The 27,823-nt window shown below is 37.1% G+C and overlaps 3 protein-coding genes across 5 annotated transcripts; all 3 read left to right on the plus strand.

Moving 5' to 3' along the window:
• The first annotated feature begins 33 nt into the window (after positions 1–33).
• On the plus strand, positions 34–15,092 carry LOC111993039 (uncharacterized). 3 transcript variants are annotated; one of them, XM_065760065.1, is made up of 11 exons: positions 34–239; positions 313–375; positions 1,101–1,235; positions 1,955–2,057; positions 3,673–3,755; positions 3,842–3,946; positions 4,277–4,310; positions 13,517–13,617; positions 14,075–14,134; positions 14,191–14,394; positions 14,748–15,092. In XM_065760065.1, exons 1-11 carry the CDS (start codon positions 132–134, stop codon positions 14,835–14,837), a joined length of 1,086 nt encoding a protein of 361 aa, XP_065616137.1. In that variant the 5' UTR covers positions 34–131; the 3' UTR covers positions 14,838–15,092. The 3 variants fall into 3 exon arrangements, with proteins under 3 accessions (XP_065616137.1, XP_023880660.1, XP_065616140.1); XM_024024892.2 differs by having other exon boundaries at positions 3,673–3,743; XM_065760068.1 differs by lacking the exon at positions 34–239 and having other exon boundaries at positions 1,108–1,235.
• Positions 15,093–23,619: 8,527 nt separating this feature from the next.
• LOC111992785 (uncharacterized) lies at positions 23,620–23,991 on the plus strand. The gene has a single exon (XM_024024650.1). It carries the CDS (start codon positions 23,620–23,622, stop codon positions 23,989–23,991), a length of 372 nt encoding a protein of 123 aa, XP_023880418.1.
• Positions 23,992–24,009: 18 nt separating this feature from the next.
• LOC111992779 (uncharacterized) lies at positions 24,010–25,146 on the plus strand. Its single transcript, XM_024024638.2, has one exon. It carries the CDS (start codon positions 24,010–24,012, stop codon positions 25,144–25,146), a length of 1,137 nt encoding a protein of 378 aa, XP_023880406.2.
• The last annotated feature ends 2,677 nt before the right edge of the window (positions 25,147–27,823 follow it).

Raw genomic sequence — 27,823 nt, forward strand, 5'->3', positions numbered from 1 at the left:
TAAAGCAGTAGAAGTAGTAGCAGATATGAGATAACCCCACATGTCAAATAAAGATAGTCCCAGCAACGCAAAGCAAAAACAAGAGCCCGAGTAGCCGTTGAAAAGAGAGAGAGAGAGAGAGCGAGCGAGGAATGAATTCCTCGCCGATGCTTCGTCGTTTTTGCTGTTTCAATACTTCTTCTTCTTCTCTCAACTCCTCTTCAAAGAAGAAGCCCCTTGTCTTCTTGGGCTCTCCTCAGGTACTCTCTCTCTCTCGTTTTCTTTTGGTATTTGGGTGTGTAATGAAATGGGTATTCTTGTATTGTATTGTAGGTCTCTACAACAGTCCTTGATGCCCTTTTCAATGCATCTACTGCTCCAGACTCCTTATTTCAGGTATTGGACCTTAAACTCCCATTACATTATCTTCAATTCAATTTTCTCTTTCACTTTCTTATCAAATATAGTTACACTACTTGGATATATAAATATATATATATATATATATATTATCTGTTTGGTTGGGGTTACTAGAGGTTTATTTCATTGGGATTCTTGCCTTAAAAAATAATTAAGCCTTTAATTAGTCTTATACTCTTACTACGTGAAGATTAATTTTATGGCCAGTTTGCATTTTTGTGAAAAAAAAATGTTCAAATGGAATGTTTAACATAAAAACTAAAATGTGGACTTAATGGAATTGTCCATTGGGCATCCGCTTATTTGGTTTTTTGTTGAAAGTTGGTTAAAGTATGGTTGTACTTATACCTAGAAAATTTAAGGCTTTAAAAAGCTAAATGAAAAAGCTGATGACAAATAGATTTGTGGGTCATGGTCCATACTTCATTTTGACATGGCTTAAGATCCAATAAACATGTAAGTTGAGCTCTTTCGAAAAATCTGTTTCTAGTACATAGAAACACTGCAGATAATCATGAACCTGTCTTTGAAGGGATGGTCTTACAGCAACATTGTGTACATGGTCTTGAGTAAAAGTTGATTTTTTGTTGCTAGCAAAAAAGGTTATAGGCCTACTAAACATTCAGATTGTTTCCGCGATTATTTTTAGTTATATAAAGTGAGAAGTTGTGGTTATGGATTACTAACTTGGCACAATTTAGGTTGCAGCAATTGTTACTCAACCGCCTTCTAGAAGGGATAGGGGGAAAAAGGTGATGCCTTCTCCAGTGGCACAGTATGCTCTCGACAGAGGCTTCTCTTCTGACCTCATTTTCACACCTGAGAAGGCTGGAGAGGTAATTAATGGTTTCTCCTCTTGAACTTATCTTTAAGGGAAAGTTAAAATTAATGATTGGTTTTTGAAAACATAGAAACCAATGGATTTTTGACCTAATGGAATTTCCTTCCCCTATATCCTATAAACATGGGGTGGAAGGTGAAGCAGAAGCGTTACAAACTTTTACTGGGCATTACAAACTTCTACTTAAGAAAATAATATTTGCTTTCTAGCTAAAGTTTTCAGATCGTTAACTGAACCTATAGTAAAAGGCGAATTCTTTTTTATTAATACAATTTTTAGACTACATAAATTCTTTTGCAAAACAATGTAAGTGTCCAAATAGTTATATGTATTTGTTTTTTGTTTTTTCGTTTTTTTTCCCCCCCCCCCCCCCCTCGTACATTCATATTGCATTTAGAAAATGTCATTTTTACTTAACTAGAATGGGAACATCAATTGTAATTGTAAAATTTAGGAAAGCTTATTATGTTTGTGTGTGTGTGTGTGTGTGTGTGTGTGTTTTACATACCCCAAACCATAAGTGGTTTTTAAAAGCTAGAGCTTCTCTTCTTTTGCCACCCAAATTCCAAACTCATTTCTGCTCCTACTTTTGGCACTTGCCCCGTACACAAAATGCCAACACATTAAAAGTTTTGTCCTAATATAGGCACCCATGTTTATGAAGAATAAATGGTAGACCACATGAAGAGAATTGAGTTTTCTTTCTATATGCAGGACATGTTCTTGTCAAATTTGAAAGCTTTACAGCCGGAACTCTGCATTACAGCAGCATATGGAAATATTTTACCCAGAAAGTTTCTCAATATTCCACCATTGGGTTAGTCACATTTTATTTTCGAACAAAATTGAGAATATTGGGCATGAATGAGACCACATTTTTTTTCGTCACATGAATGTGCTATTTGCAATTTTTGAGCATACCCAATTACTTTCACATACCCTAGAAATGCAAGAGAATATTAGAATAATAACTTATCTTGCTTATGGATTAGAGTTTTTCCCATATGGTCAATTGGTCTGGTATCACAGATGCCCTGAATCGCATCCATGATCCTTGAAAATGATTTCAAAATCTTTACTCATCATAGGAAAAGGTATATGGGATTATGTGAGCTGTAGACCTTAAGTTAGAGAATCTCACAAGGCACAAGCACCCACATGATGTAAGCAAGAGAATCTAGAAGAGTAAATCAATGCAGCGCAAAATAGTATATAGTTGGTTTCTTCTTGTATTCATATAAAGAGAGCAATTACAATGTTGAGAGAAGGAAGGAAAGCTTTACGAAGAGACTCACCTTTGTTCTTGTGCTAACCGAACATGTTACTGACCTTGCATTTCCTCTTAAGAGTGTGAGCCATTACCCATTTGGCAGGAGGAAACATCAGTATGTGCAAAGAAACATGAAGCCATTGTTCAATTTACATTTCAGGCTTCTCGTAGGGAAGTTCTCCATTTTGCTAAGTTTTGGCATAGATTTTAACTGTCATTTTGGTTTCTCTTAATCTGGGGCCTCTAAAACCTATTTATAGGTTTACTCATAAAGTCTAAACATGTGGAATTGCCGATAAGGCTTTTACTTTCAAGAATATGTACAAGAGTGTTACAAAAGGTGCTTGGAAGCCAAGGCTAGAGGCCACGGGCAAGCACAAAGGCCCTTGTAATGTTTGGCTTGTGACATTTAGCATACCTGGTGTAAAACTTTCCCTTCGAGGCATGTTCATTAAATTTGGATCTTGTGACATGTTTCTTGTGTTATTTTAAGGCATGCTTCAAGGAGGTGGATATGCATGCATGCATCTTAAACAATTTCGTGCTGGTTTTGTTATCAATGCATTTTTTTTTTTTTTTTTTGGGGGATAAGTATTTGTGATCTATGATTGTCTTTGAAGATGTATTATTTATGTTTCATGATACCATCCTGTCACGGAAAATTTTGAATTCAGTTTGGCATCTGTGAATTTATCTATTGTTGCTATGTTTGTATCTCATTCAACCTTTTGCTGCATATTGCTAATGTAATTTTATTTTTTATTGGTGAATTATACATGCACCTAAAGGATCTTGAAATCATGACTTCACTCTCCATCTCGTTATTACAAGAGGAAGAACTGCCATTTGAGCAAAAGCTCAATGGCATCTCAAATATAAACATAAATTTTGGACATCCAAGTTTAATTTGAAATGTGTACCTACTAGTTTTAACTTTTAAATGATGAGTTGAAAACTGACTAGATGCTAAATTTCAAATGATACCATTCAACGGACACTTCCTTCACCCATCATAATGGGATGGACGGTAAGGTTGTGGGTTCAAGATCCATTGGGTGCATGTGTAACTTACCAATAATTATAGTAATGATAATAAAATTAATATAAAGCCTGAAAAAATGTGATACAAACATTTCTCAAATTCATATTTTAATTTTCTCAGGGACAGTGAATATACACCCTAGTCTGCTGCCACTATACCGTGGTGCTGCTCCTGTTCAAAGAGCATTACAGGTTCATTTATTTGTAGGTTTATGCATTCATTGCATTGAATACTTTACAATTCTTCTTTATAAAGTTATTGTAATGACATCTATACATCTCTGCGTTAGGATGGAGTTAAAGAAACAGGAGTATCACTGGCATTCACTGTGCGTGCACTTGATGCTGGACCTGTCATTGCCTGTGAAAGGTTGGAAGTCGATGATCAAATTAAGGTATGCTTCTCTGGAATTACTACATTAGTTATGGATCATATATATGCTTAAGTTTTAGGATTCAGCTAGTCTTTAGGTTTGCAAAGCCCTTGCCAAAGTGTCATGGATTGATATAAAACAATTAGTTGTTAACATGCATTTACTATATCTGAATTTAGCTTTAGTCTTAGCTTGCATTGTTAGCTCAGGCACTATGAGAGTTCATTTTATAAATTATTTGTTACTCTCTAGATGAAGATTATAATGTTCTCCTGATCAGCCTTGAAAGGCAATAACTGCTTTGTGCTTTCTAAGCATTATCTGACTAACCTCCAAATGCTTTGCTCACAGGCCCCTGATTTACTTGAGTTTCTATTTTCCAAAGGTTGGTTATTTTTGTTTTTGTTTTTGTTTATTGTTATTTCCACTTTTAGTATTAATACGTCAAATATGCATGCAATTATTTACTTTGGCTAATTTGTCTTTGTATCTTTTTTCTTTTCTGCTGTATAATGTGACTTTGTATCTATGCCTGAGTTTGTGTAATCCGATAATGATATAGTTGTGCCTGATCAATAGGGGTTCTTTAGTCAATTAACTTTCTGCATGTGTCATAGAAACTGTTCACACACAATTTACTTGAATTGCTAGTTTAGTTTGTGTTCATGAAAAGATAAATAAAAATTGCTAGTTTGTATGTATGTGTGTCATGTTGAAGGTTAACTTTATTTTATGAAACTGTAGTTTATTTATGAAATGAGTTAGTAGAAGAATTAAAAATAATGAGAAAGTTTATGTAATGAATGCGTGTGAGAGTTTTTTTGGAATCAAGTAATAAACACAAGTTATGGTTGCATGTCGATTATATATACCCCATTGCATCCGTCAAGTTCAAAGCAAGAGTGAAGAAGAGAAATAAGTACGAAAGAGTTGTCTTACTCTTCCATCTCCACTCTCTCTCTTGTGGATTGTGAACTTTGACTTCTCTCTTCATAATTGGGAGAGTTATGACTGTTCCTTCCTCTGGATCCTCTTCCTCTTCCTCGACCAAGTCCATGTCCTGAGCCTCTTTGGCTACTTTCACACCACACTTTGTCATTCAAGGTGAGCTTAGATTGTAGAAATTGCTCCAAAGGTTCTTGCTTCTTGTTGAGCCTTTCTTCATGGGCTTGTAAATATCCCATGAGCTGGTTAATGGTTACTGACTCCCAAGTTTTTTGATTCCTCAATTGCCACAACAATATAGTCAAACTTGGAAGTTAATGGTCAAATTATTTTCTCTACTACACGGGCATCATCCAAGTTCTCACTATATTTTTTTCATTGATTTGTAATAGCCAACACCCTTGAAAAATAATCCAAAATAGATTCGGAATCTTTCATGTGCAAGCTTTCAAACTTGCCTTTCAATGTTTGAAGGTGAACTTTCTTCACCTTATCAACCCCCTTTAGAGAGTTATTAAGAATTTCCCAAACTTGTATTTCTCTTCTTCTCTCTTTCTTTGAAATTTTGAAATTGACGAATGCATGGAATATATATTCTCCACATGCAACCATAACTTTCCTTGTGTATATTACATAACTCCAAAAAAATTCTCACATGCATTCATCACATAAACTTCCCTCATTATTTTTGACAAATAACTAATTTCATAAACTTTAGTTTATTTATGAAATGAGTTAGTAGAAGAGTTACTACTGAGGGAATTCTATGTAATGAATACATGTTAGAGTTTTTTTTTGGAGTTATTTCATAATACAAGGAAAGTTATGGTTGCATGTGGAGTATATATATCCCATCCATCCGTCAATTTCAAGGCAAGAATGAAGAAGAGAAATACAAGTATTAAAGAGTTCTCTTACTCTTCCAAGTCCACTTTCTCTCCCTTTGTGTGTGTGTGAAACACTTTCTTTGAGTGGTTTGTGAGTGTTTGGGAGTGCAAATAAGGAAAGGCCCACCAATTTTTCCAACAAAAAGGTATCAAAGCCAATCAATTTGTTGTGAGAATGGCTATTGCCAACGAGATGGTGTCATTCCAATTTCCCCGACTTACAAAACAAAATTTTGATAATTGGAGTATCCAAATGAAGACATTACTTGGATCCTAAGATGCATGGGAGATTATGGAGAAAGCTTATGAGCAGTAACAAGATGAAGCATCTTTGACTCCAAATGAAAAGGAAATCAACAAGCCTTGACCTTAATATATCAAGGCTTGTATGAAACCATGTTCAAAAAAGTTACAAATGCAACTTCATCCAAGCAAGAATGGGAGATTCTTAATAAATCTCTAATGGGAGGTGATAAGATGAAGACTAGGGAACATAATAGAAATACAAGTATTAAAGAGGAGGAGTCAGATGTTATGGATCAGGTGGTGGATTTTTACAAGAGATTATATCAGGAACCGGAGGCTTAGAGACCTACTATTGATGGGCTAGAGTTCGCTTGTCTAGACGAATCTAAGAGGTCTATGTTGGAGAGAGAGTTAGAGAATGAGGAGATTATTGAGGCTCTTAAGAAGGCGGAAGGCGATAAGGCCCCTAGGCCAAATGGGTTTACTATGGCGTTCTTTCAAAAATGCTAGAGTGTTTTAGAAGGGGATATATTGGCTTTCTTCAAAGATTTTCACAGCCAATGTGTTTTTGAGAAATCTCTTAATGCCACGTTTCTATGTTTGATCCCCAAGAAGACTAATGTAGTAAATATCAAAGACTTTCGCCCTATTAGTCTTGTGGGCAACCTTTATAAACTGTTGGCTAAGGTGTTGGCTTATAGGCTTTGAGGAGTTTTGGATAAATTGATATCTGACTCTCAAAATTCTTTTGTGTGAGGGAGACAAATTCTTGATTTGGTTTTTATTGCTAATGAATGCTTAAATAGCAGGTTGAAGATTGGTATTCCTGGTGTTATAATAAAACTGGACATTGAGAAGGCTTATGATCATGTGAACTGGAATGCACTATTTTACCTTATGGAAAGGATGGGCTTTGGGGCAAGGTGGAGTAGGTGGATTAAGGCGTGCATCTCTACAGTTAAATTCGCAGTTCTGGTTAATGGATCTCCTGCAGGTTTTTTTGGTAGTTCTCGTGGTCTTCGCCAAGGGGATCCTTTGTCTCCACTTTTATTTCTTATGATTATGGAAGTGCTGAGTAGATTGTTGAAGAAGACATAAAATGGTGGTTTTCTTTGTGGATTTAAAGCGTAGTCCCATAGACATAGGGGTATCCATATTTCTCACATTCTTTTTGTTGATGATACTATATTGTTTTGTGATGCTTCTAGAGAACAGTTATTATATGTGCGGATGGTGTTGATCTTCTTTAAAGCTATTACAGGCCTGAAAGTTAATGTAGGAAAGAGTGAGATTGTTCCTGTTCGCGATGTTGGGGATTTGAATGGTTTGGCTCGTATCCTTTACTGCAAGGTGGGCACTCTGCCTATGAGATACTTGGGCATGCCTCTTGGGGCACATTATAAGGATTCATCAATTTGGAATCCTATAATTGAAAAGATGGAGAAACGGCTGGCTGGATGGAAAAGATTGTATTTGTCGAAAGGAGGTAGGCCTATTTTGTTAAAAAGTACTCTATTGAGTCTTCCCACCTACTTTTTATCGTTGTTTATTATACCTCAAGCTTGGGGCACATTATAAGGATTCATCAATTTGGAATCCTATAATTGAAAAGATGGAGAAACGGCTGGCTGGATGGAAAAGATTGTATTTGTCGAAAGGAGGTAGGCCTATTTTGTTAAAAAGTACTCTATTGAGTCTTCCCACCTACTTTTTATCGTTGTTTATTATACGTCAAGCTGTGGCTGCAAGAATTGAAAGAATTCAGAGAAATTTCCTTTGAGGGGCCTCAGAGGATGTTTTTAAATATCCTTTAGTTGCTTGGGATAAGGTATGCTTGCCAGTTGAATGTGGTGGTTTGGGAATCTGGAGAGTTGGGTTGTTTAACAAGGCTTTGCTTGGGAAGTGGTTGTGGCGGTTTGGGAAAAGAAATCATAGATTACGGCGTCAGGTTATAGCAGACAAATATGGAGAGGCAAGAGGAGGTTGGTGCACTAGAGGGGTAAGAGGTTCTCACGGGTGTGGGATGTGGAGGAGTATTAAAGAAGGAACAAAGAAGTTCTTTAGTCAGATTTTGTATAATGTGGGGGAGGCATCACCCATGGTGTGGGCCTACTCCTTTGAAGGAACTCTTCCCTTCCATGTATGATTGCTTTGTTTCTAAAGAAGCATGGGTCTCTGACTTGGTTGTATCAAATTTAGAAGGAGGTAGGAGTTGGAATTTATTGTTCCGTCATGGTCCTCAGGATTGGTAGGCAGCCACTGTCTACTCATTCTTTGAGTTTATTTATTCCTCTATGTCGAGGGGTGAGGGAGATGATCAGCTGGTCTGGAGATTGACTACATCTGGTGTTTTTGATGTGCGCTCTTTTTATAAGCTATTATCTAGTCCTACCACTAATGCCTTTCCTTGGGAGTGTATATGGCATACTAAGGTGTCTAAACGGGTGTCTTTCTTCTTATAGATAGCAGCTAATGATGGGATACTCACCATTGACAACCTTATTAAAAAATGTCAGTTTTTGGTTAATAGGTGTTGCTTGTGTTGTTGCGATGGGGAATTAGTGGATGACCTTCTTCATTGCAAGTTTTCTCATGCCTTATGGTGTAAAGTTTTTGCAGTGTTCGGGATTCAATGGGTAATGCCAAGGTCAGTGAAATCTTTTTTCTTTATTTGGAGAAATTGGTTTGGAAAGCATCTTTCAATCATTTGGAACATAGTCCCGGCATGTTTAATGTGGTTAGTCTGGTAAGAATGTAATGCCCGCATTTTTGAAGACAAGGTGAGAAATTTGGAACATCTAAAATGTTTACTGTTTCGTACTCTATTTCTTTGGGCTCGTATTTGGGGGTGTATGAATTGTACTGCTGTTGCTGATTTTTTAGTTTCTATTTCTTTTAGCTCTTGATCTTCTTGTATTTGTTCCATTGTTCAAAGTGTTCACCTTCGTGAACATGATGTTCAATTTTTTTCAATAAAAGTCTTATTACCTATCAAAAAAAGTTCTCTTACTCTTACATCTCCACTCTCTCTTGTGGATTGTGAACTTTGATTTCTCTCTTCATAATTTGGGAGTTATGACCATTCCTTCCTCCAGATTCTCTTCCTCAAACTATGTCTGCAGCCTCTTTGGCTACTTTCAGGCCACCCTTTCTCATTCAAGGTGAGCTTAGATTGTAGTGCTTTCTCTAAAGGCTCGCTTGTTCTTGTTGAGCCTTTTTCCATGTCCTTGTAAAGATCCCATAAGCTGGTCAATTGTCATTGGCTTCAAGTCTTTTGATTCCTCAATTGCCACAAGGATATAGTCAAACTTGGAAGTTATTGACCTGATGATTTTTTCTACCGCACAGGCATCCTCCAAGTTCTCATCTAGGGCTATAAATGAAGTAAGCCGTTCATGAACAACTTGGGTTTGGTTTGATAAGGAGCTCTTTCAAGCTCGTTTATTTATAAATAAGTCAAGCTTGAGCCTTAGTTTTAAGCTTGTTTGATAAACAAGCCGAGTCCAAACAAAAAAAAATTGTTTGTGAACAATAGGGATCGATCAAAACATGTCAAGCTTAGGCTCGTTTTCAGCTTGATATATGTTTGCTAAATAAACTCATTATTATGACATTATACATATGTTTTAGAATGTTAATTTATAGCTTGTTTATTCATATATGTTTTGGAATGTTAATTTATTTAGATTTGTGAAAATTATAGTTGCATGGATGACAAATGTGGGTGTAAAAATTGTATTTTGAACAATTACTCAAGCTATAGACAATGAATGATGAATGGATGGATTTAATTATGTAAAGTTGTAATTGGAACAATTTCTAATCACGGGTGGAATTAGAAGCATGATAAAATGAGTATATTATTGTTTTTTGTTTACTTGATTTTTGGTGATATAAGCATTTGATGATGCAATTTTTTTGGATCCTAAGCTAAAAAGCTTGACTTGAGCTTGAGTTTGAGCTCAAGCTTGGCTTGACTAATTAATCAAGCCAAGCCAAGCCAAGCCGAGCTCAAGCTTTTTGGCATTCTCACGAGCTTAAGTCCAAACATTATTTTTAGGCTTGTCTAAAGCTCGAGCCAAGCTTGAGCATTTGATTTTATTGACGAGCCAAGCTCAAACATGCACTACTCGACAAAACTTGGTTCATTTACAGCCCTAAACCATCATCTCTTTTTCATTGGTTTATATTATCCATCACCCTTGAAAACGATCCAAAACAGATTCAGATTATTTCATGTGCAAGCTTTCAAACTTGCCTATCAATGTTTGAAGGCAAACTTTCTTCACCTTGTCAACTCCCTTTAGGGAGTTTTTAAGAATCTCCCATGCTTGCTTGGATTAAGTTGCATTTGCAACTTTTTCGAACATGGTTTCATCCAAATCTTGATATATTAAGGTCAAGGCTTGTTGATCTTTCTTCCTAGCCTTTTGCAAGGCTTCCTTTTCAATTGGAGTCAAAGATGCTTCATCTTGTGACTCCTCATAACCTTTCTCAATAATCTCCCATGCATCATGGGAATCAAGTAACATCTTCATTCGAATACTCCAATTATCAAAATTTTGTTTTGGAAGTTGGGGAAATTGGAATGACACCATCCTATTGGCAATAGCCATTCTCACCATGAACTGAGTGGCTCTTATACCACTGTTTTGGAAAAAGTTGGTGGACCTTTCCTTACTTGCACTCCTACACACTCACATACCAATCAAAGAAAGTGATTCGCACACACAAAACACACAAAGGGAGAGAGAGTGGTGATGGAAGAGTAATAGAAGTCTTTAATACTTGTATTTCTCTTCTTCACTCTTGCCTTGAAATTGAAAGATGCATAGGTATATATACTTCCCATGCAACCACAACCATAACTTTCCTTGTATTATTACATAACTCCAAAAAAGCTCTAACATGCATTTATTGCATAAAATTTCATCAATATTTTTAACTCTTTTACTTATTCATTTCATAAATAAACTAGAATTTCATAATCAGAAATTAAGTTTAAGAGGTGGTGTTGAAGGTTAAACTTAATTATTGTTATGAAACTCTAATTTATTTATGAAATGATTTAGTAGAAGAGTTAAAAATAATGAGGGAAGTTTATGTAATGAATACATGTGAGAGCTTGTTTTAGAGTTTTGTAATAAATACAAGGAAAATTATGATTGCATGTGGAGTCTATATACCCAATGCATCCATCAATTTCAAGGCACGAGTGAAAAAGAGAAATACAAGTATTGAAGGGTTCTGTTACTCTTCCATCTCCACTCTCTCCTTTGTGTGTTTTATGAGTGTGAGTCACTTTCTTTGAGTGGTGTGTGAGTGTTTGGTAGTGTAAGTAAGGAAAGACCCACCAATTTTTCCAATATGTCATTCATATGTTGGAAAGCATGGGTGTAGCTAAATAGTAGTCGTACCCGTGTTGGACATGTATGCGACACGGGATGCGGCCTGGACGCGATTGCACATGCGTCCCATACATTTTATTTTTATTTTTAAAAAAGCCTGAAACACACCGTTTTCGTTTTGTGGGGCGAAAGTTTCGGCTGGTATGAAGTTTAAACTTCAAATCAGAATAGGAGTGGCGAAGTCATTGCACGTGGCAGGTGGTGGAGTGGGGTTTAGGTGAAAAGGGAGCTTCTTGGAAGCTTCCTAGTCCCAACAATGTTTGTTTATTTACAAAATCACCCAAACTTGATTTTTAAAATAACCAATCTAATCACTTTATTATTATGATATTTCTTTACCTTTGTTAAATGATATTACATTCATTAATTTATATCATTTGACTTAAGAATAGCAATAAGTAATAACATTTTTTATTAATTACTAACAATATATATATATATATATATAGAAAATATAAATAAAAATATATTTAAAAATTAATTAATAAACGTATTCCTGCCACACTGGTGTCCTACTTTTTCAAAAATTGTTGTGTCGTTGCACCGCACCCACACTTGTATCCATGCAGGTGCTTCCTAGTTCATTAGCAAGGTTGCAGTTATTCATTTTCTATCCGTTTTTTTGTTTAATTACTAGTTAGGTATGTCTCTGTTTTGAAGTAAAGAATCAATCAATGTGTCTCATCTGTTGTGACTTTGTTAAATTTCCCGAAATCCTTTCATCCAAATGTTTTCACTTTTCCATGACTAAAAAGGTGTCTTATTGGTCATATCCATGTAAACTTGTAAGCCTCAAGGTATTGTGGCTTAAGCTTTTCAAAATTTGAGCTCTAGTGATTAAAACACTTTATCTTAATAGTAAGAAAAGTGTAATTATATTAAGTAGCAAAAAGATTCTTTTGGAAATGTTTGAGGAGGGGTACAACTGAGAATTTAAGGAAGATTTAAGACCTTTTGATGTAATGAAAAAAAATGAACATAATACTAAAAAATCTTTTTGAAAGAAAAAATGTTATGGATGGTATTTTTACTCACTGATGAGTGAACTGCATGTTATCAAGATGCATCTCTCTCTCTCTCTCTCTCTCTCTCTCTCTCTCTCTCTCTATATATATATATATATATATTATATATATAACTTATAGAATAGTAAATTTATGACTCTCTCTCTCTCTCTCTCTCTCTCTCTCTATATATATATATATATATATTATATATATAACTTATAGAATAGTAAATTTATGGCTATTGGGCATTTTAGGTGATCATAATCGTTGGTGAAGTTATAGCCTCAAAAGCTTAAATTGTTAGCAGGTGAAGTGAACAAGGTATATCAAGGACATGACAGACTAAATAGAAAATGTATGTGTTGCACACCTTTCTTTAACATCCACTCTCACATGCAGGCCTACCCAGCTAACTTTGAATCTTAAGACCTTAAAGACAACCTGACTCTTACACCATGTTGGTGACCATTAGTCCCTAAAGCGGAAGATGTTAAAAAATAAGACAACAATGTATGTTAATTATTAGGCACAACTTTGACTAACAAAAAATATAGTTAAAGGAAACTACCTGATATCTCGCTTGAAGATTGTTTAAAGAACTCCAAAAGTAGGCTGCAGATATTTAAATAAAAAGAGAAGGAGGCAGGTCAACAGTTATAACAAGTACCTAAGTTAGATGCTCTTTTAGACCATAAATTATTAAGGGCATAATTAGTCACTTTGCACCATCAAGGAAATGGAGGAGGCTAGATAAGACTTATACCTCGTGAATCAAAGTGTTGAAATGGGAATGAAATTTCACCTCCATGCCTAAATAGACCCGTTCTTTATCTTACAAGTCTTGGGGTAATATTCTAAGGCCATGTTGCCGTTAAGTGAGCCTCCAACTTGTCTAATAATTATGAAGTTTACAGTTTACTAGATGAAGATTGCAATAGCTTTGGTTGATAGTAATCCTATATTTATATTAAATTTGTGACCTAGTACCTTGTCCAGCACAAGTTAATGAGCAAATAATTATATATATATATATATAATTTTATTTTACATATGAATATATGTTTTGTTTTGATTAATTTATTGAATTGTCTCTTTCAGGATCTGAACTTCTAATCCATGAACTTCCGTCTATATTGGATGGAACGGCTAAGGTGAAAGCAATACCCCAAGATGACTCTAAAGCTACCTTAGCTCCAAAGGTACATCATACTAGGAATAGGACTAGGGTGTACTGTCTTGTAACATTTTTAAGAGATACTTTGAGGTGTAACATGCATTGGATGAAGCTGTGATGTCTTCGTTGTTTTGGCTAGCTGATGATTTAGCTTAATGTTACGCAGAACATGGTTACAATGTGTACGTGTGCATTCATATTTTTCATTTTGTTCAAACGCCATGTTTCTCTCCAGGAGGTAGTCTTGTTTCTTATATTGATATCCACCTGTGAAATGGGATTTGGTAACTTTGTAGGATATAGTATACAGCATATCTGCAAACCCCATCCAAATAATTTGAATATTCAAGTAACATGGTGGAACTTTAGAGAAACTATGCCATACATGTTTCTAAATTATCTACATGATGTATTTCTTCTGTATATCAAGTTGCTCAAATATTTTAAGTTTTGTGACATCTAAGTTTTCCTGCTTTATGCAGATAACTCCTGAAGAATCCTGGCTATATTTTGATAAAGAAGCTTTAGTTCTACATAATAAGGTAAGCATTTTCTTCTTTGATTCCAACCATGCAGTCATGACATAAAACTTTTCTAGGTTCGTGCATTTGCAGGATGGCCAGGAACCCGAGCTAAAGTTGTAGTTGTTGACAATAAAAATGGTCACCGCAATATTTTAGAGCTTAAAATTATAACTACAAGAGTTTGCAGCCATAACAATGTTCAGGGAAATGAAGTTGATGATGTTACTTTTGTCAAGGATGCCTTGGCATTTCCATGTGCAGGGTGCACGACACTTGAGGTGTGCTTCATAACTTCTATAACCCTATAATTTAAGTTTGTGTTCAATATATATTTGGCTGTTTTGATGATAGATATATGAGAACATGTTTTCTTCTAATTTTCTTTTTCCTATTAAATACTATTTGGGGTATAATGTGTTGTTGGGTTATGTGTTTTGTTCTGCTTTATGCATTTAGAGTTAACTTTCCCGTTGCCCTTAAAAGCTAATATTTGGAACATTTAGATACATTATAAGTCTTCCATTACGGCCAATGGGTATGGTCAACCTGCACACAGTTGAGACCTTCAATATGACAAATGCCTACCTGCATGTGTTATGACTTCCTGATTTTGGCTCATTGGTAACTCCAGGTTTTGGAAATTCAACTTCCTGGGAAGAAGGTGATTAGTGCAGCTGCCTTTTGGAATGGCTTGCGAGGTCAAAAGGTGAAAAAGTTATGACAGAGGGATCATTTTTTTGCAGGTGGCATTTAAGATTTTGGTTGAGGTTTAGGTTAGGAAAATTTGTGGTGTATAATCATTTTTCTGTCATTTTATGTGTTTGTGCTATTGTCCATTCTTTTCAATTCATTTTCAACTAAGGCTACGTTTGTTACAACTGAAAATGGATTTAGGAAAATATTATACACATCGCCGTGTGTTTGGTTGTGCATGGAAAATTTGGTAAAACTGAAAACCATTTCATTGACTGTAAAATTCGGCCCCCAGAATTGGAAAATGAATTACACATGCGTTTTACCTTCAAATGATTTCCGAACTCAGACACCCAAAGAGAGAGAGAAAGAGCAAGAAGAGAGAGTAGAGAGAGTGAGCTGGAAGCACACACAACCCCAGATCGCACCACTGCCCCAACCTCGGATCGCATAGGTCTTGTCACACCCCAGCACCGTCGAGATCGTGCCGCGGCCACCCTCTAGATCGAACTCTTGTTGTCTCAATCTTGGCGTTGCCTGAAGCCTGTCGCCACTTGACCGGTCTTGTCGCCCATGACCCACCCATAACCGATCTCTCTCTTTCTCGATCTACCTCTCCATTTCCCTCAATTTTCGACCACTCTCTCTTCCTCCCTCTCTTAGTTTGACATTTTTGAGTTTATCAAATGGTTTTGTTTTGATTTTTGTTTCTTTTAAGTTTATATATTGAAATTTTATATTATAAAATTTGTTTGGAAGCTAAGAAAATTGCTGAAAAAATGTGAGAAACTAGTAGAAAAATAGCATTTTCGGAATACAACCAAACACCTGAAAACATTTTCTAAAACAATTTTCATAATGCAGCTAAACACTTGAAAATATTTTCCTTTCTTAAAAATTTTTTTACTTGAAAATATTTTACACGGAAAATATTTTACATGTTGCCAAACGCAGCCCAACCAAAAAATTTCCTCCACAAGAAATCATTAGTTTTGTTTAAACATTAGCTATATTGGAACCTTTTTTAGAGGATTTGCAGCAGCGGAGCTAAATAACTATATAGTTATTTTAGCTCTACCAAAACACAAAAAACAACCATACAGTAATGGAGCTAAATGTATTTTTTTTTTACCTTCATTGCTACAGTGCACAACTATCTATGGTTGTGCACTATAGCTGAGAGCTTTTTTTTTTTTTTTTTTTTAAAATTTATTCCCAGCCCATATTAAAATAATACAACTTGGTTCATTTTTTTACTTTCTTTTATTCTCACACTGTGCCTCTCTCTCAGTCACTCTCATCTGAAGCTCTCATCTCTCAAAACTCTCTCAAGCTCACTCTCTTAACGTCACTCTCTCAAGTTCACTCTTTCATCGCCGCCGGCTCAATTAATCCTTAACGTCGCCGCCGCCGAAATTCGACGTCACCGACCCACCAGTCATCCTAAGCCGCCGATCAGCCTCAGACCCACTTCTCTTCCGCTAATCCACTTCGAGTGGGTTTCGTGGTGGTGGGTGTGGGTGTTGCCTAGTAGGTCTAGTGGGTATGGGTTTGGTTGATTTTTTTTTTCTTTGTTGTGGGCTGTGGTGGTGGTAGTGTTTGTGGTTGTGGTTCTGTGTATGGCTCTGATGGTTGTGTGCAATGGTTATGTGCAGTGGATATATTATTTTATTATAGTAGATATATTATTTTATTGTGATGTTTATATTATTTTATTGTGTTAAAAGCTAAAATAGATCCACTGTTGCAGCATGTGTGTAGGTAAAATAAATAAAATAATTTTTTGTGATGTCAAATAGTTAAATTTTTATATCCACGAAGCTCCACTGCCGTGGATATTCTTAGAGCTTATTTTGTCCTGCTCTATTCTGAGTTTATTATATTACTAGTCGTAAACCTGCATGTTGCTCATGATATATTTTTTAGAGTGGTCTCATTAAATTTATTTTTACAATTTGGACTAATTTAATATAAAGTAATGTATTTCATAATTATATTTTTATTTATTATTGCGACAATCATAAATGTAATTTAGGACCAATAATAAATCATAAATATAAATTTGAACAATCATATTTTTATCTATTATAGGAACAATCATAAATCATAAATATAAATTTTGTCGGACTAAAATGAAAATAATAAAAAATTTCTCAGAAATTTGACAGGCAAGTTAACGAAAATATGCATTTTTCAATACACATTGTTTATAACATTTTGTGAATCATTAAAAATAATATAAAATTTGGAAATTATTCTTTTATTTTTAAATAAACTTTTTCAAATCCTATTTTTTCTGTCCTATAGTCCAAAATACAGAAAAACTTAACTAGATAATTAATAAAACTTAACGATGATTAATTGAACCAATTAGGAAAACAATTTGTTATTGATAATTTTTAAGGTTATTTTCTTCGCAAAAATTGTAATTTCACCCACCCAAAATATATTATCAAAATCTAAGAATTAAATTTCTATATATGCATTGTTATAAAATAATAAATAAATATAATTACAAAAATTAAAATATGTTACTTATCTAATTATTTTCGTTTAACTAACCCTTGCTTTTTTATGAATAAATGGCATTATAGAGTACTTTTTTTTTAGAGAGTTTCAACTTATGACATCCGCTCCTGATAATAGCTCTTTATTATCAGACCAAGATACCAATGAGTTTTTGGTGTAGGCGGAGATTGAACCCCAGATCTCTTATTCAACCATCAGAGATTTTACCAGTTGAGCTAATTAGAACCCACCGCATTATAGAGTACATATAATACAACTATTAAAAGTACTTTGTCTACTTCAAATGATTAAAAAAAAAAATAGTAAAATCTTGTAGTTTAACATCTAAATTGATCACTATAAAAAATCAAATTCTAACTTACAAAACAACCTAAATGTGCATAAAGTCAACACAAATTTACCAAAAAGATAAACAAATGTGATATGACAATTAAATCAACAACAACAAAAAGAATCACTACTAGTAAAAAAAAAAAAAGGTGATTGAAACAATAAATAAAAAATAAAAAAATCCACCAAAAGAAAAACAAAATTGGAGAAAGAGAGAGAGAGTATTGACCTTTTTGTTGTGAACAACTTAGGAGGAATAAGGGAGAAAGGTAGAAATGAAGTAAGAAGAAATTTATATGAAAATTAAGATGAAAAAGGAAGGGTGGAAGTAGATGAAAGGTTGAATAAAGTGAAACTGTAGAATTTAAGAAGATATAAAGGAAAATAAAATTTAAAAATATAAAGGGAATCGAATGAAGATTTTTTTTTTTTTTTTGAGGAAACATTTATAGGAGAGAATGAAAGATTGAACTAAAAATACCTTGGTTGAAGAAATTGAAAAGTCATACAAAGTAAGAATTGCACAAAAAAAAAAAAAAAAAGATACAAAAAATAAGAAAAGATGCTAAAGATATAGTGCATTAAGAGTTTTATAAAATTTATTACAAAACTTCCATTATTATATATAGTATAGATATGTATAGACATTGTTTTTGGTTTTTGATTCTTCATTGTTTTCATTATTTAGTTATAAACATCTAAATTAAAGTAGATAAATATATAGAGGCAAAATTATATGTAATGTTAAAACTGCCCCAAAATGAGTGTGTAAATTCAATAATCTATTTCTATTTTTTTGTAATAAAAAAAGAAATAAAAATAATAATAATTATGTGGTCAATGACGTGGAGATGAGGTGGTGCAATAAGAGGTTAGCAGCAATAAATGCTATAATATATGTAGATTACTATGAAATAAATTACTTGCTATATAAATGGTATGATGATATGCAATGCTAGAAAGAAAAAGATTTTTAATTTATAGCAATCCTAGAGCTGCGTTTGATAAAACGCAGCTTGAACATATCTGGAGCTGCGTTTAATCAAACGCATCTCTATATCAGTTTAAGCTGCGTTTATTAAACGCAGCTCTGGAAAATATTGAAAAAAAAAGATCCCCAGATGGGTCTAAAAGTCCAGTATTGGAGCTGCGTTTTAAAAAAAACGCAGCTCAAAACAATACCCTGGAGCTGCGTTTTTTAAAAACGCAGCTCAAACATACCCTGAAGCTGCGTTTTCTAAAAACGCAGCTCAAAACAATACCCTGGAGCTGCGTTTTTCAAAAACGCAGCTCAAACAGTACCCTGAAGCTGCGTTTTTGAAAAAACGCAGCTCCAAAACGCAGCCCTGAAGCGCGTTTTTTGTAGTGCTGAATAGCTACTAGAATGCAAAAAGAACATATAATAAGAGCTTTATTTGGCACAAATTTTCTCTCTGGCGAACGAAATTCAACGTGCTAGCTGATAGAACCATAACGAGCTGGAATATTAAAGCTAAAACTTAGTTTGTAATTGAAAATCAAATGCATCCAGTGGAAAAGATAAAACAAAAAAGGGGTTGTAATCAAATGGTTGCTTTGGAATAACATGCAAATATTCTTAATTTACTGAGGGTAATAAACAAGTTCAATTTAGCTGAAGATTCGAATTCTCTAAAGTAAATGTTGAATGTTACATTTAATTCCTTAATGGTACCAAGCATCCACTATTTAATGATTCTTGAAGCAACAATTTCATTAACTCATTGATGTTAATCTGGCAGAACTACTTTATAGTTTTCAATGTTACGGTACCATAATTGGATATTAATAGTTATCCTGCATAGCTTTAGTCAATGAATTCTGTCAATGGTGGTCCATTAATTAGTAGGGTGGTCCAATACTTTAAAGGTCCAGATAAGCAGGTTCCAGTTAGCTCAACTAGTAAAGTCTCTAATAGTTGTATAAGAGATTTGAAGTTCAATCTTTGACTATATCAAAAACTGATTGGTGTCTTGGTCTTATGATAAAGAGCTATCATCAAGAGCGGACTTGTTGAACTTCCTCTCTCAAAAAAAGAAAAAAAGAAAAGATAGAAAGATAAGCAGGCATGGATTCTGCATTAATGGCAAGCATCAACATGGTTCTTGTAGTAGACAATATAGCCTTTTGCTATGCTCAAATTATGACAATTTTATCATATTTGCTAAATTTTATGCAATGCCAAAGGGCATTAAGATTTTTTTTTTGAGAAAGTAAGGGCATTAAGATTTAGTATAGTATTTGCAGCTTATTGAGAGTGATTTTTTATTTGCAGTGAAAGGCAAATAAAGGCTATAAAATCGAGTTTCATAATATTTGGCTTCTAATTAATTGAGCCACTATTACATGAAGTCCAAATGCATTTGACTTTGTATAATTATCAGAACCAACCTTCCTATAGCTTTGTAAAATTTAAAATCACTTTGCATGTTCTGAGGGTTAATTGCGTTTCTTTAGAGGCATATAAAGCAACGAGATGGGGATTGAGTCAACCAAATTGCCCCAAATGACCCAACTAATTCATCGTATGGTCCAAATATCTAATCTGGGGAACATTCATAACATAACATATTGCAATTGACTGCGTCTTATTCTTGGCAGCACAAATGGATAAATGCATGAGATGGGCAGTACAAGAACTAATAAGTATAATTTTCCTAGGCCAAAATGGAGAAATACCATCTTTGGCCAAAATAATTAGCAATCTACCACTGTTTGGAAAATATTTAGCAATCTATCACTTTTTTAAAACTTAAGTTTGTGAAACTTGAGTTTGACATGTAACTCAAGTTCCAAAAACTCGAGTTCTATAATGGCGCCCGCTAACCTAGAATTTTTTAATTAAAAAACTCCACATGGAACTTGAGTTTGGAGAACCCGAGTTCCTTGTAAATAAAACTCGAGCTCTTTATGATCGAGTTATGTAAAAGAATTTTATGCTTTGTGAGACTTCTTGTATCATAGAAATAAATTGATGTTTGAGAGTGCAAGTGGCAGATCAGAATAATTGCAGGAGAGTACCATTGCTAGAGTGACTAGTTGTATAGGGCAGCAGTGTTTTCGACAGTTGAGGGGTAATGACAAAGAGTTCACGAACTTCTTGTTTTTCGAAAAGCATTAACTAATGCTATACAGTTTGGTTTCTGCTGACTTCTTGTTTTGATCAGTACTAGAAAGTTCCTTGGCAACTAGCTGCATTGATTGAAGACTAAGTGCATAATTGCTGGATTTCACAGGTGGAACTTGAGTTTTATTTCCCTGTTCAAATTTTCACAGAACTCGATTGTACAGAGCTTGATTTCCACATTGCAAACAACTTGAGTTTTTCAAACTTGATTTCCATGTGGACTTTTTAATTTTAAAAAATGTCAAGTCAGCACATAACTCGAGTTTATGAAACTCGAGTTACGTGTAAAACTCGATCTTCACGAACTTGAGTTCCAAATCTTTAAATAAAAATGCCAAGTCAACACATAACTTGAGTTACATGTAAAACTCAATCTTCACGAATTCGAGTTTTAAATCTTTAAATGATGACCAAGTGTAGGACATTGCACCTCATAAGAATTTGTTACTGTGCGTGCCCAGTTAGTGGCTATTGGGCCTACCGTGTAGTTGGGCTCACAACTTACTTCTTCTTGTGGGTTAATGAATATCCTACAATAGGAAGTTCCCTAAGAGGAAGATTTAGGCCCACAAAGATAGTTGGTCAAACTGACCAAACACCCTCCCTCCTGAGTGTCCTCCCTTTCTCTCTCTTCTTCGTGTTTCTCTCTCAAGTGTCTAACCCCTTTCCCTCTTACCTTTCCTCTATTTATAGCCTTCCTTTAGTGGATCAGCAATGATTGTTTTTTGACAATCCTTGTGTGGGTGGGGTCTGTTTGGATTATTCCTGATAGTAGTGGACCCTGCCTTGGAAATAGGAGCTTGAATATTGGAACTAGTGTTAGACATCGAATACTGCTCGACGGCGATATCCCCAAGGTATTGCCGTTGTATTCCAAGGTGCATTCGAGCAATAACGGCACCAAGACTTAAACGAACCTCGACCATGCCCACCGTGTAGTCCATACCCATTGGTCTCAGCAGTGATGGGCCTATGACCGCACACTGTACAGCATGAGGCCCAATAACAATGGGCCTATGGCCGCACACCGTATAGTTACCTTTAGAGCAATTGCACCCTATGCAAAATTTTCTATCTATTTTAGCATAAGAACCCATTTTTTCTATTTTACACAGCTACTTTACAAAAACAGTTATATCAGATTGTCTATTATACATTCTCTTTTCTTTAAATAATCATTATATATATATATATTTTTTTTTTCAACAACCCACCTTAAAAGTCAAACATACTTTCTCTCTTTTCTAGACACTACTTTCCTTTTATCTCTCTCTCTCTCACAAGGTGACTTTCCAAGCAGACATTCAAAGAATGAAGGTTTATTTTATTTATGTGCTTTAGCTAGAGCTTTCCATCTTTTACCCACACTACACATTCCCAACATTTCCTTAGCTTGTTTTTGACCACTTACAGAATCTATTACATACCAGAGAAATGTTATGGTTAAAGGTAAATCTTTCTAATTAATATGCAGTGATAAGTAGAAATATAGCAAGTAAGGCGCTCCGGATTTAGCCCGTTGAATTTGATCATAGAGTAGGCCCTACGGCTTAAGTTGACAGGGTAAAATATGAGTCAAACTGAAGATCCAAAAAACTGATGGACAGAGACTTAACAAGAAGAAAGTTAGCTCACCCTGAAGATAACACTATCAAGAGACTGACACCGTTATGGCTGAAGGATATAAGGAAAACTGACGGTCCTAAAGCCGATGGTCTTATTGAAACCTTGACTTGGTCACCACACATAAATAAATAAGGAAATAACTTGTGTCCCACGTTTAATGCTAATATCCTACAAGGAAATGATTCCGTAATATACGCTTATTGGGATTCCTATAAGGAAAGGACTTCTAGCCCAAGGAAGAGATGATCGAACCTCTACTACTATAAAAGTCTCAATACTCTCACAAATCAAGGTATGCATTATTAAAACCCTCTCTAGCACTCTAGAGTTGTAAGAAGTTCTAACTTGACCATCGGAGGGTATTTGGCCGGCACCACACCAGTGCTCTTCTTTAGGTATTCTCTTCTTCTTTTTCTGCAGGTGACGTATCTACCGAGCGAGCATTATGTAGCTCACTGGTGATACTTTCAGCATCATCAGTTGGCGCCGTCTGTGGGAAAGAAAGCGCAGATAGTCCCTTTCATGTTCAAAGGCCACATTGTCGTTTCCCGAACAGAAGAGTTACATGGTGCTAACCCGTTCGATGGCGACCACCAATAACATCCAAGAGGAGGAACCATCCATGACTCCCCCAGAGAGACAGATACAAACCCTCGCCGTAGCTGTGAAACGCCTCACCAAGCAAAACCGCGACCTAGTAGAATAGTTGTGTCAGAAAAAGGCGACGCCAAACAATCAAAGAGAACAAGAAGGTACCAGTGCCGTACAAGGAGATCGAGAGGGGCTTGAAGGTAGTAACGCCCCAAGTAGGCCGAAACGGCAAAATATCAGCCTCCCATCCCTCATTGATGTAGCTCCACCTCCTGTTATCGTGGAGATACAGGCGATGAAAGAACAAATGGAGGTTATGATGAACGCCCTTAAGGGACGAGTGTCTAGCGACCTCGACGATTTGGTTCACCGAACCGATTCACCTTTCACTACTTTCGTCAACTCCTTCCCCCTGCTGCAGAAGTTTCGCATGCCGCAGATCGAAAGCTACGACGGAGTCAAGGATCCGCTTGATCACCTAGAAACATTTAAGACCTTGATGCATCTCTAGGGAGTAGTGGACGAGATTATGTGTAGAGCCTTCCCGACGACACTAAAAGGCCCTGCGAGAATTTGGTTCAGCCGACTGATGCCTAACTCTATTAGCACCTTTAAAGAGCTGAGCGCCCAATTCACTTCACACTTCATCGGAGGGCATTGGTACAAGAAGTTTACCGCATGCTTAATGAGTATCAAGCAACGGGAGGATGAAACATTGAGATCTTACATAGCTCGCTTCAATAAGGAAGCGCTCTCCATTAACGAAGCAGACAACAAGATACTCGTGGCAGCATTTACGAATGGCCTAAAGAAGGGTAAGTCTTATTTTCATTGTATAAGAATGACCCCAAAAACCATGTCGGACGTACTATACAGGGCCACCAAATACATGAATGCCGAAGATGCACTACTAGCTCGTGACGAAAAACCTAAGAAGAGAGAAAGGCAGGAAGATAACTGACAGGAAAGAGGGCGAAAGATGGTGAGAACCGGAGAGCGGAGAGATGATAGACGCTCTAAGCCCCCCATGGGAAGGTTCACAAGTTTTACTCCACTAACCGCCCCAATCGACCAAGTCCTAATGCAAATCAAGGACGATGGGGCATTGACTTTTCCGGGAAAGCTAAAGGGGGATCCCAACAAACGATCCTGGGATAGATACTGTTGCTTCCACAGTGACCACGATCATGACATGGCTGACTGCTATGATTTGAAACAGCAAATTAAAGCCCTCATTAAGCAAGGGAAGTTGCAGAAATTCGTTAGCAAGGAAAGGGCGGATCTGCCCCCTCAAGAGCATAGCCCCCGGGGAGACAACGAGCGTCTGAGACAGCCCTTGGGAGATATAAGGATGATTGTAGGAGGCGTGGCCGCCAACAACCTATCAAAAAGGGCTCGGAAGACTTATCTTAGAATGGTCCAGAATGTTCAACACACCGGCATCGTTCCGAAGATGCCACGAGTCAACAATCCCCTCATCGGCTTCTCGGAAGAAGATGCCCGACACCTCCACCACCCGTATGACGACGCACTTGTCATTAGTATCCAGGTAGAAGACTTTAAGGTGCATCATGTCTTAATCGACAATGGGAGCTCCGCGGACATTCTCTATTACCCTGCATTCCAACAGAAGCAGATCAGCAGAGAGCGACTAACCCCAACCAATGCTCCATTCGTTGGGTTTGGTGGAACAAAAGTGTACCCTTTAGGCACAATCACCTTGCCGGTTACCATCGGAGATTACCCCAACCAAATCACTAAGGATGTTACGTTCCTTGTGGTCGATTGCTCCTCTGCCTACAATGCTACTATAGGGAGACCTACCCTCAAATCCTGGAAAGCCGTAGTATCGACCTATCATCTAATGATTAAGTTCCCTACTGAATATGGAATGGGAGAATTGCGAGGAGACCAAGTAGCCGCGCGAATGCTACGTTGTAATGTTAGAGATGGACAACCATTTGCAAACAATGAGCATAGAGGAATAACGAACGGGGGCAGAATTGGTAGAGAAGCTCGTAGAAATACCTCTCAACAGTTCCAGGGTAGACAGGACAACCAAGCTCGGTACTCTCGTAAGCTCGGCAATTCGCTTGGCACTCGTAACTTTCCTTAAAGAAAATCAAGAAGTGTTCGCTTGGAGCCACAAAGACATGCCAGGAATTGACCCTTTAGTCATGGTGCATAGGCTAAATGTGTCGCCCTCCTGTCCACCTGTCCGACAGAAGAAGCGGGTCTTCGCCCAAGAACGAGACCGAGCAATTACGGAAGAAGTCGGTAAACTACAACAGACAGGCTTCATTAGGGAGGTGTACTGTCCTGACTGGTTAGCAAACGTGGTCATGGTCAAGAAAGCTAACGGGAAGTGGAGGATGGGCGTGGACTTCACTGACCTGAACAAAGCTTACCCTAAAGATAGCTATCCCCTCCCACGAGTCGACATTCTGGTAGACTCCATAGCCCAGCACAAGCTATTGAGCTTTATGGGCGCTTTCTCTGGTTACAATCAAATTCGAATGCATGAAACTGATTAGGAGAAAACTTCGTTCATAACTAGTCAAGGACTCTTCTGCTATGAAGTGATGCCCTTCGGCTTAAAAAATGCGGGTGCGACGTACCAGAGGCTTATGAACAAGATGTTCGCGCGACAAATTGGCAGAAATGTCCAAGTATATGTTGATGATATACTGGTAAAAAGCCGAAGGGAGGAGGATCACTTGGAAGACCTCAAGGAAATGTTTGACACTCTTTGCTCTTACAACATGAAACTTAATCCGGCAAAGTGCGCCTTCGGGGTGACGACAGGAAAATTCCTAAGATTCATGGTGTCGCAGAGAGGCATCGAGGCCAACTCGGACAAGATCTGGGCCATTGTAGAGATGGCACCACCAAAGAATGTAAAGGAAGTATAAAGCTTCAACGGTAAAATAGCTGCGCTAAACAAATTCGTATTAAGGGCGACAAACAAATGCTTACCTTTCTTTCGCACACTGAAGAAATCTTTCGAATGGACTGCCGAGTGCCAGCAAGAATTTGAGGAGTTAAAAGCCTATCTTTCCTCCCCACCATTACTAAGTCCTTCGCAGCCCGGTGAGGAGATTTTTCTTTATCTGGCCATCTCCCCTGCTGCCGTCAGCGCCGCCTTGGCCAGAAAAGAAGAAAGAGTATAGAAGCCCGTGTACTACGCCAGCTGAGCACTTCGCAGTGCCAAAGAAAGATACCCATCCATCGAGAAACTCGCCTTCGCACTAGTTACGGCAGCATGCAAGCTCAAGCCATATTTTTAAACCCACACGGTAATTTTCCTAATCGATCAACCCTTGCGAAGGGCAATGAGCAACCCGGAAGCTGCTGGCAGATTGGCACTATAGGCCATAGAACTGAGTAAGTTTGACATCCAGTATCGCCCACAAATCGCCGTTAAAGGACAAATTGTCATAGATTTCATAGCAGAGTTCACGAATGGCGAGGACAGGGGGGCAGAAGAGTCTCCTCAGTGAAGCATACATGTAGACGGATCATCTAACAGACAGGCTGGGGGAGCCGACATCGTATTACTATCACCTGAAGGGGACACGGTTGAATGTATGGTCAGTCTCAATTTCCCTACTACCAACAATGAAGCGATGTATGAGGCTTTAATAGCTGGGCTTGATCTTGCTAAAGCTGCAGGAGCCTCAAATGTGGTCATTTATTGCGATTCTCAGGTCGTTACCAACCAGATAAATGGGGACTACGAATGTCGAGGTGAAAAAATGAAGAAGTATCTGGACTAAGCAAAGAAACGGGCAGGCGAGCTGAAGGCCAAAATCATACAGATCCCTCGAGGAGAAAACAAGTAATCCGACTGCTTGGCCAAGGCCACGTCAGCCGAACATATGACCACCATAGATAATGCACTCTCCTTTGTTCAGCTCTCTCCACTAATAGATTCCAATGATATGCAGGAAATAGGTTCCGAAAGCAATTGGACCACGCCGTTAGTCTCTTATTTGAAAAGTGGCATACTGCCAGACGAAAAGGAAGCAGCAAGAAAGCTGAAGGTCCAAGCAGTAAGATTTGTCCTGATAAGAGACGTCTTATACAAAAGAGGTTTCTCCTGACCGTACCTAAGATGCTTAGGTACTGAAGAAGCAGACTATGTCATGAGAGAGGTACACGAGGGAATCTGCAAAAACCACTCAGGATCGAGATCATTAGTGCACAAGCTGGTACGAGCGAGGTACTTTTGGCCCACCATGCAGAAAGATGTTGAGGCTTATATCAAGGCTTGTGATAAATGCTAGAGGTTCAGCAATATCATTAGGCGACCAACCTAGGAGTTAACCCCAATAACGGCCCCGTGGCCCTTTGATCAATGGGGGCTAGACATTATGGGACCATTTCCTACCGCGGTACGGCAGCTGAATTTCCTAGTAGTCGGCATTGACTACTTTAAAAATTTGGTGGAAGCTGAAGCCTTGGCCACCATTACGGAAAAAAACATACGGAGTTTCGTTTGGAGATGCATTATATGCAGGTTTGACATCTCTAGGGTTTTGGTCTAGGACAACGGGAAGCAATTCGATAACGACTCCTTCCGGGATTTTTGCTCGCAGTTGGGGATACGGAACCACTACTCCTCCCCCACCCACCCTCAAGCTAATGGACAGGTCGAAGTCACGAATCGATCCTTACTTAAGATTCTCAAGACTCGGCTTGAGGGGGCAAAGGGTATATGGCCTGAAGAGCTGCCAAGCATACTTTGGGCGTACAGGACGACAGCGAGAACGCCTACAGGAGAGATACCGTTT

This window comes from Quercus suber, unplaced genomic scaffold (genome assembly GCF_002906115.3).
Source record: "Quercus suber isolate HL8 unplaced genomic scaffold, Cork oak 2.0 scaffold_17, whole genome shotgun sequence".
NCBI classification, from domain to species: domain Eukaryota; kingdom Viridiplantae; phylum Streptophyta; class Magnoliopsida; order Fagales; family Fagaceae; genus Quercus; species Quercus suber.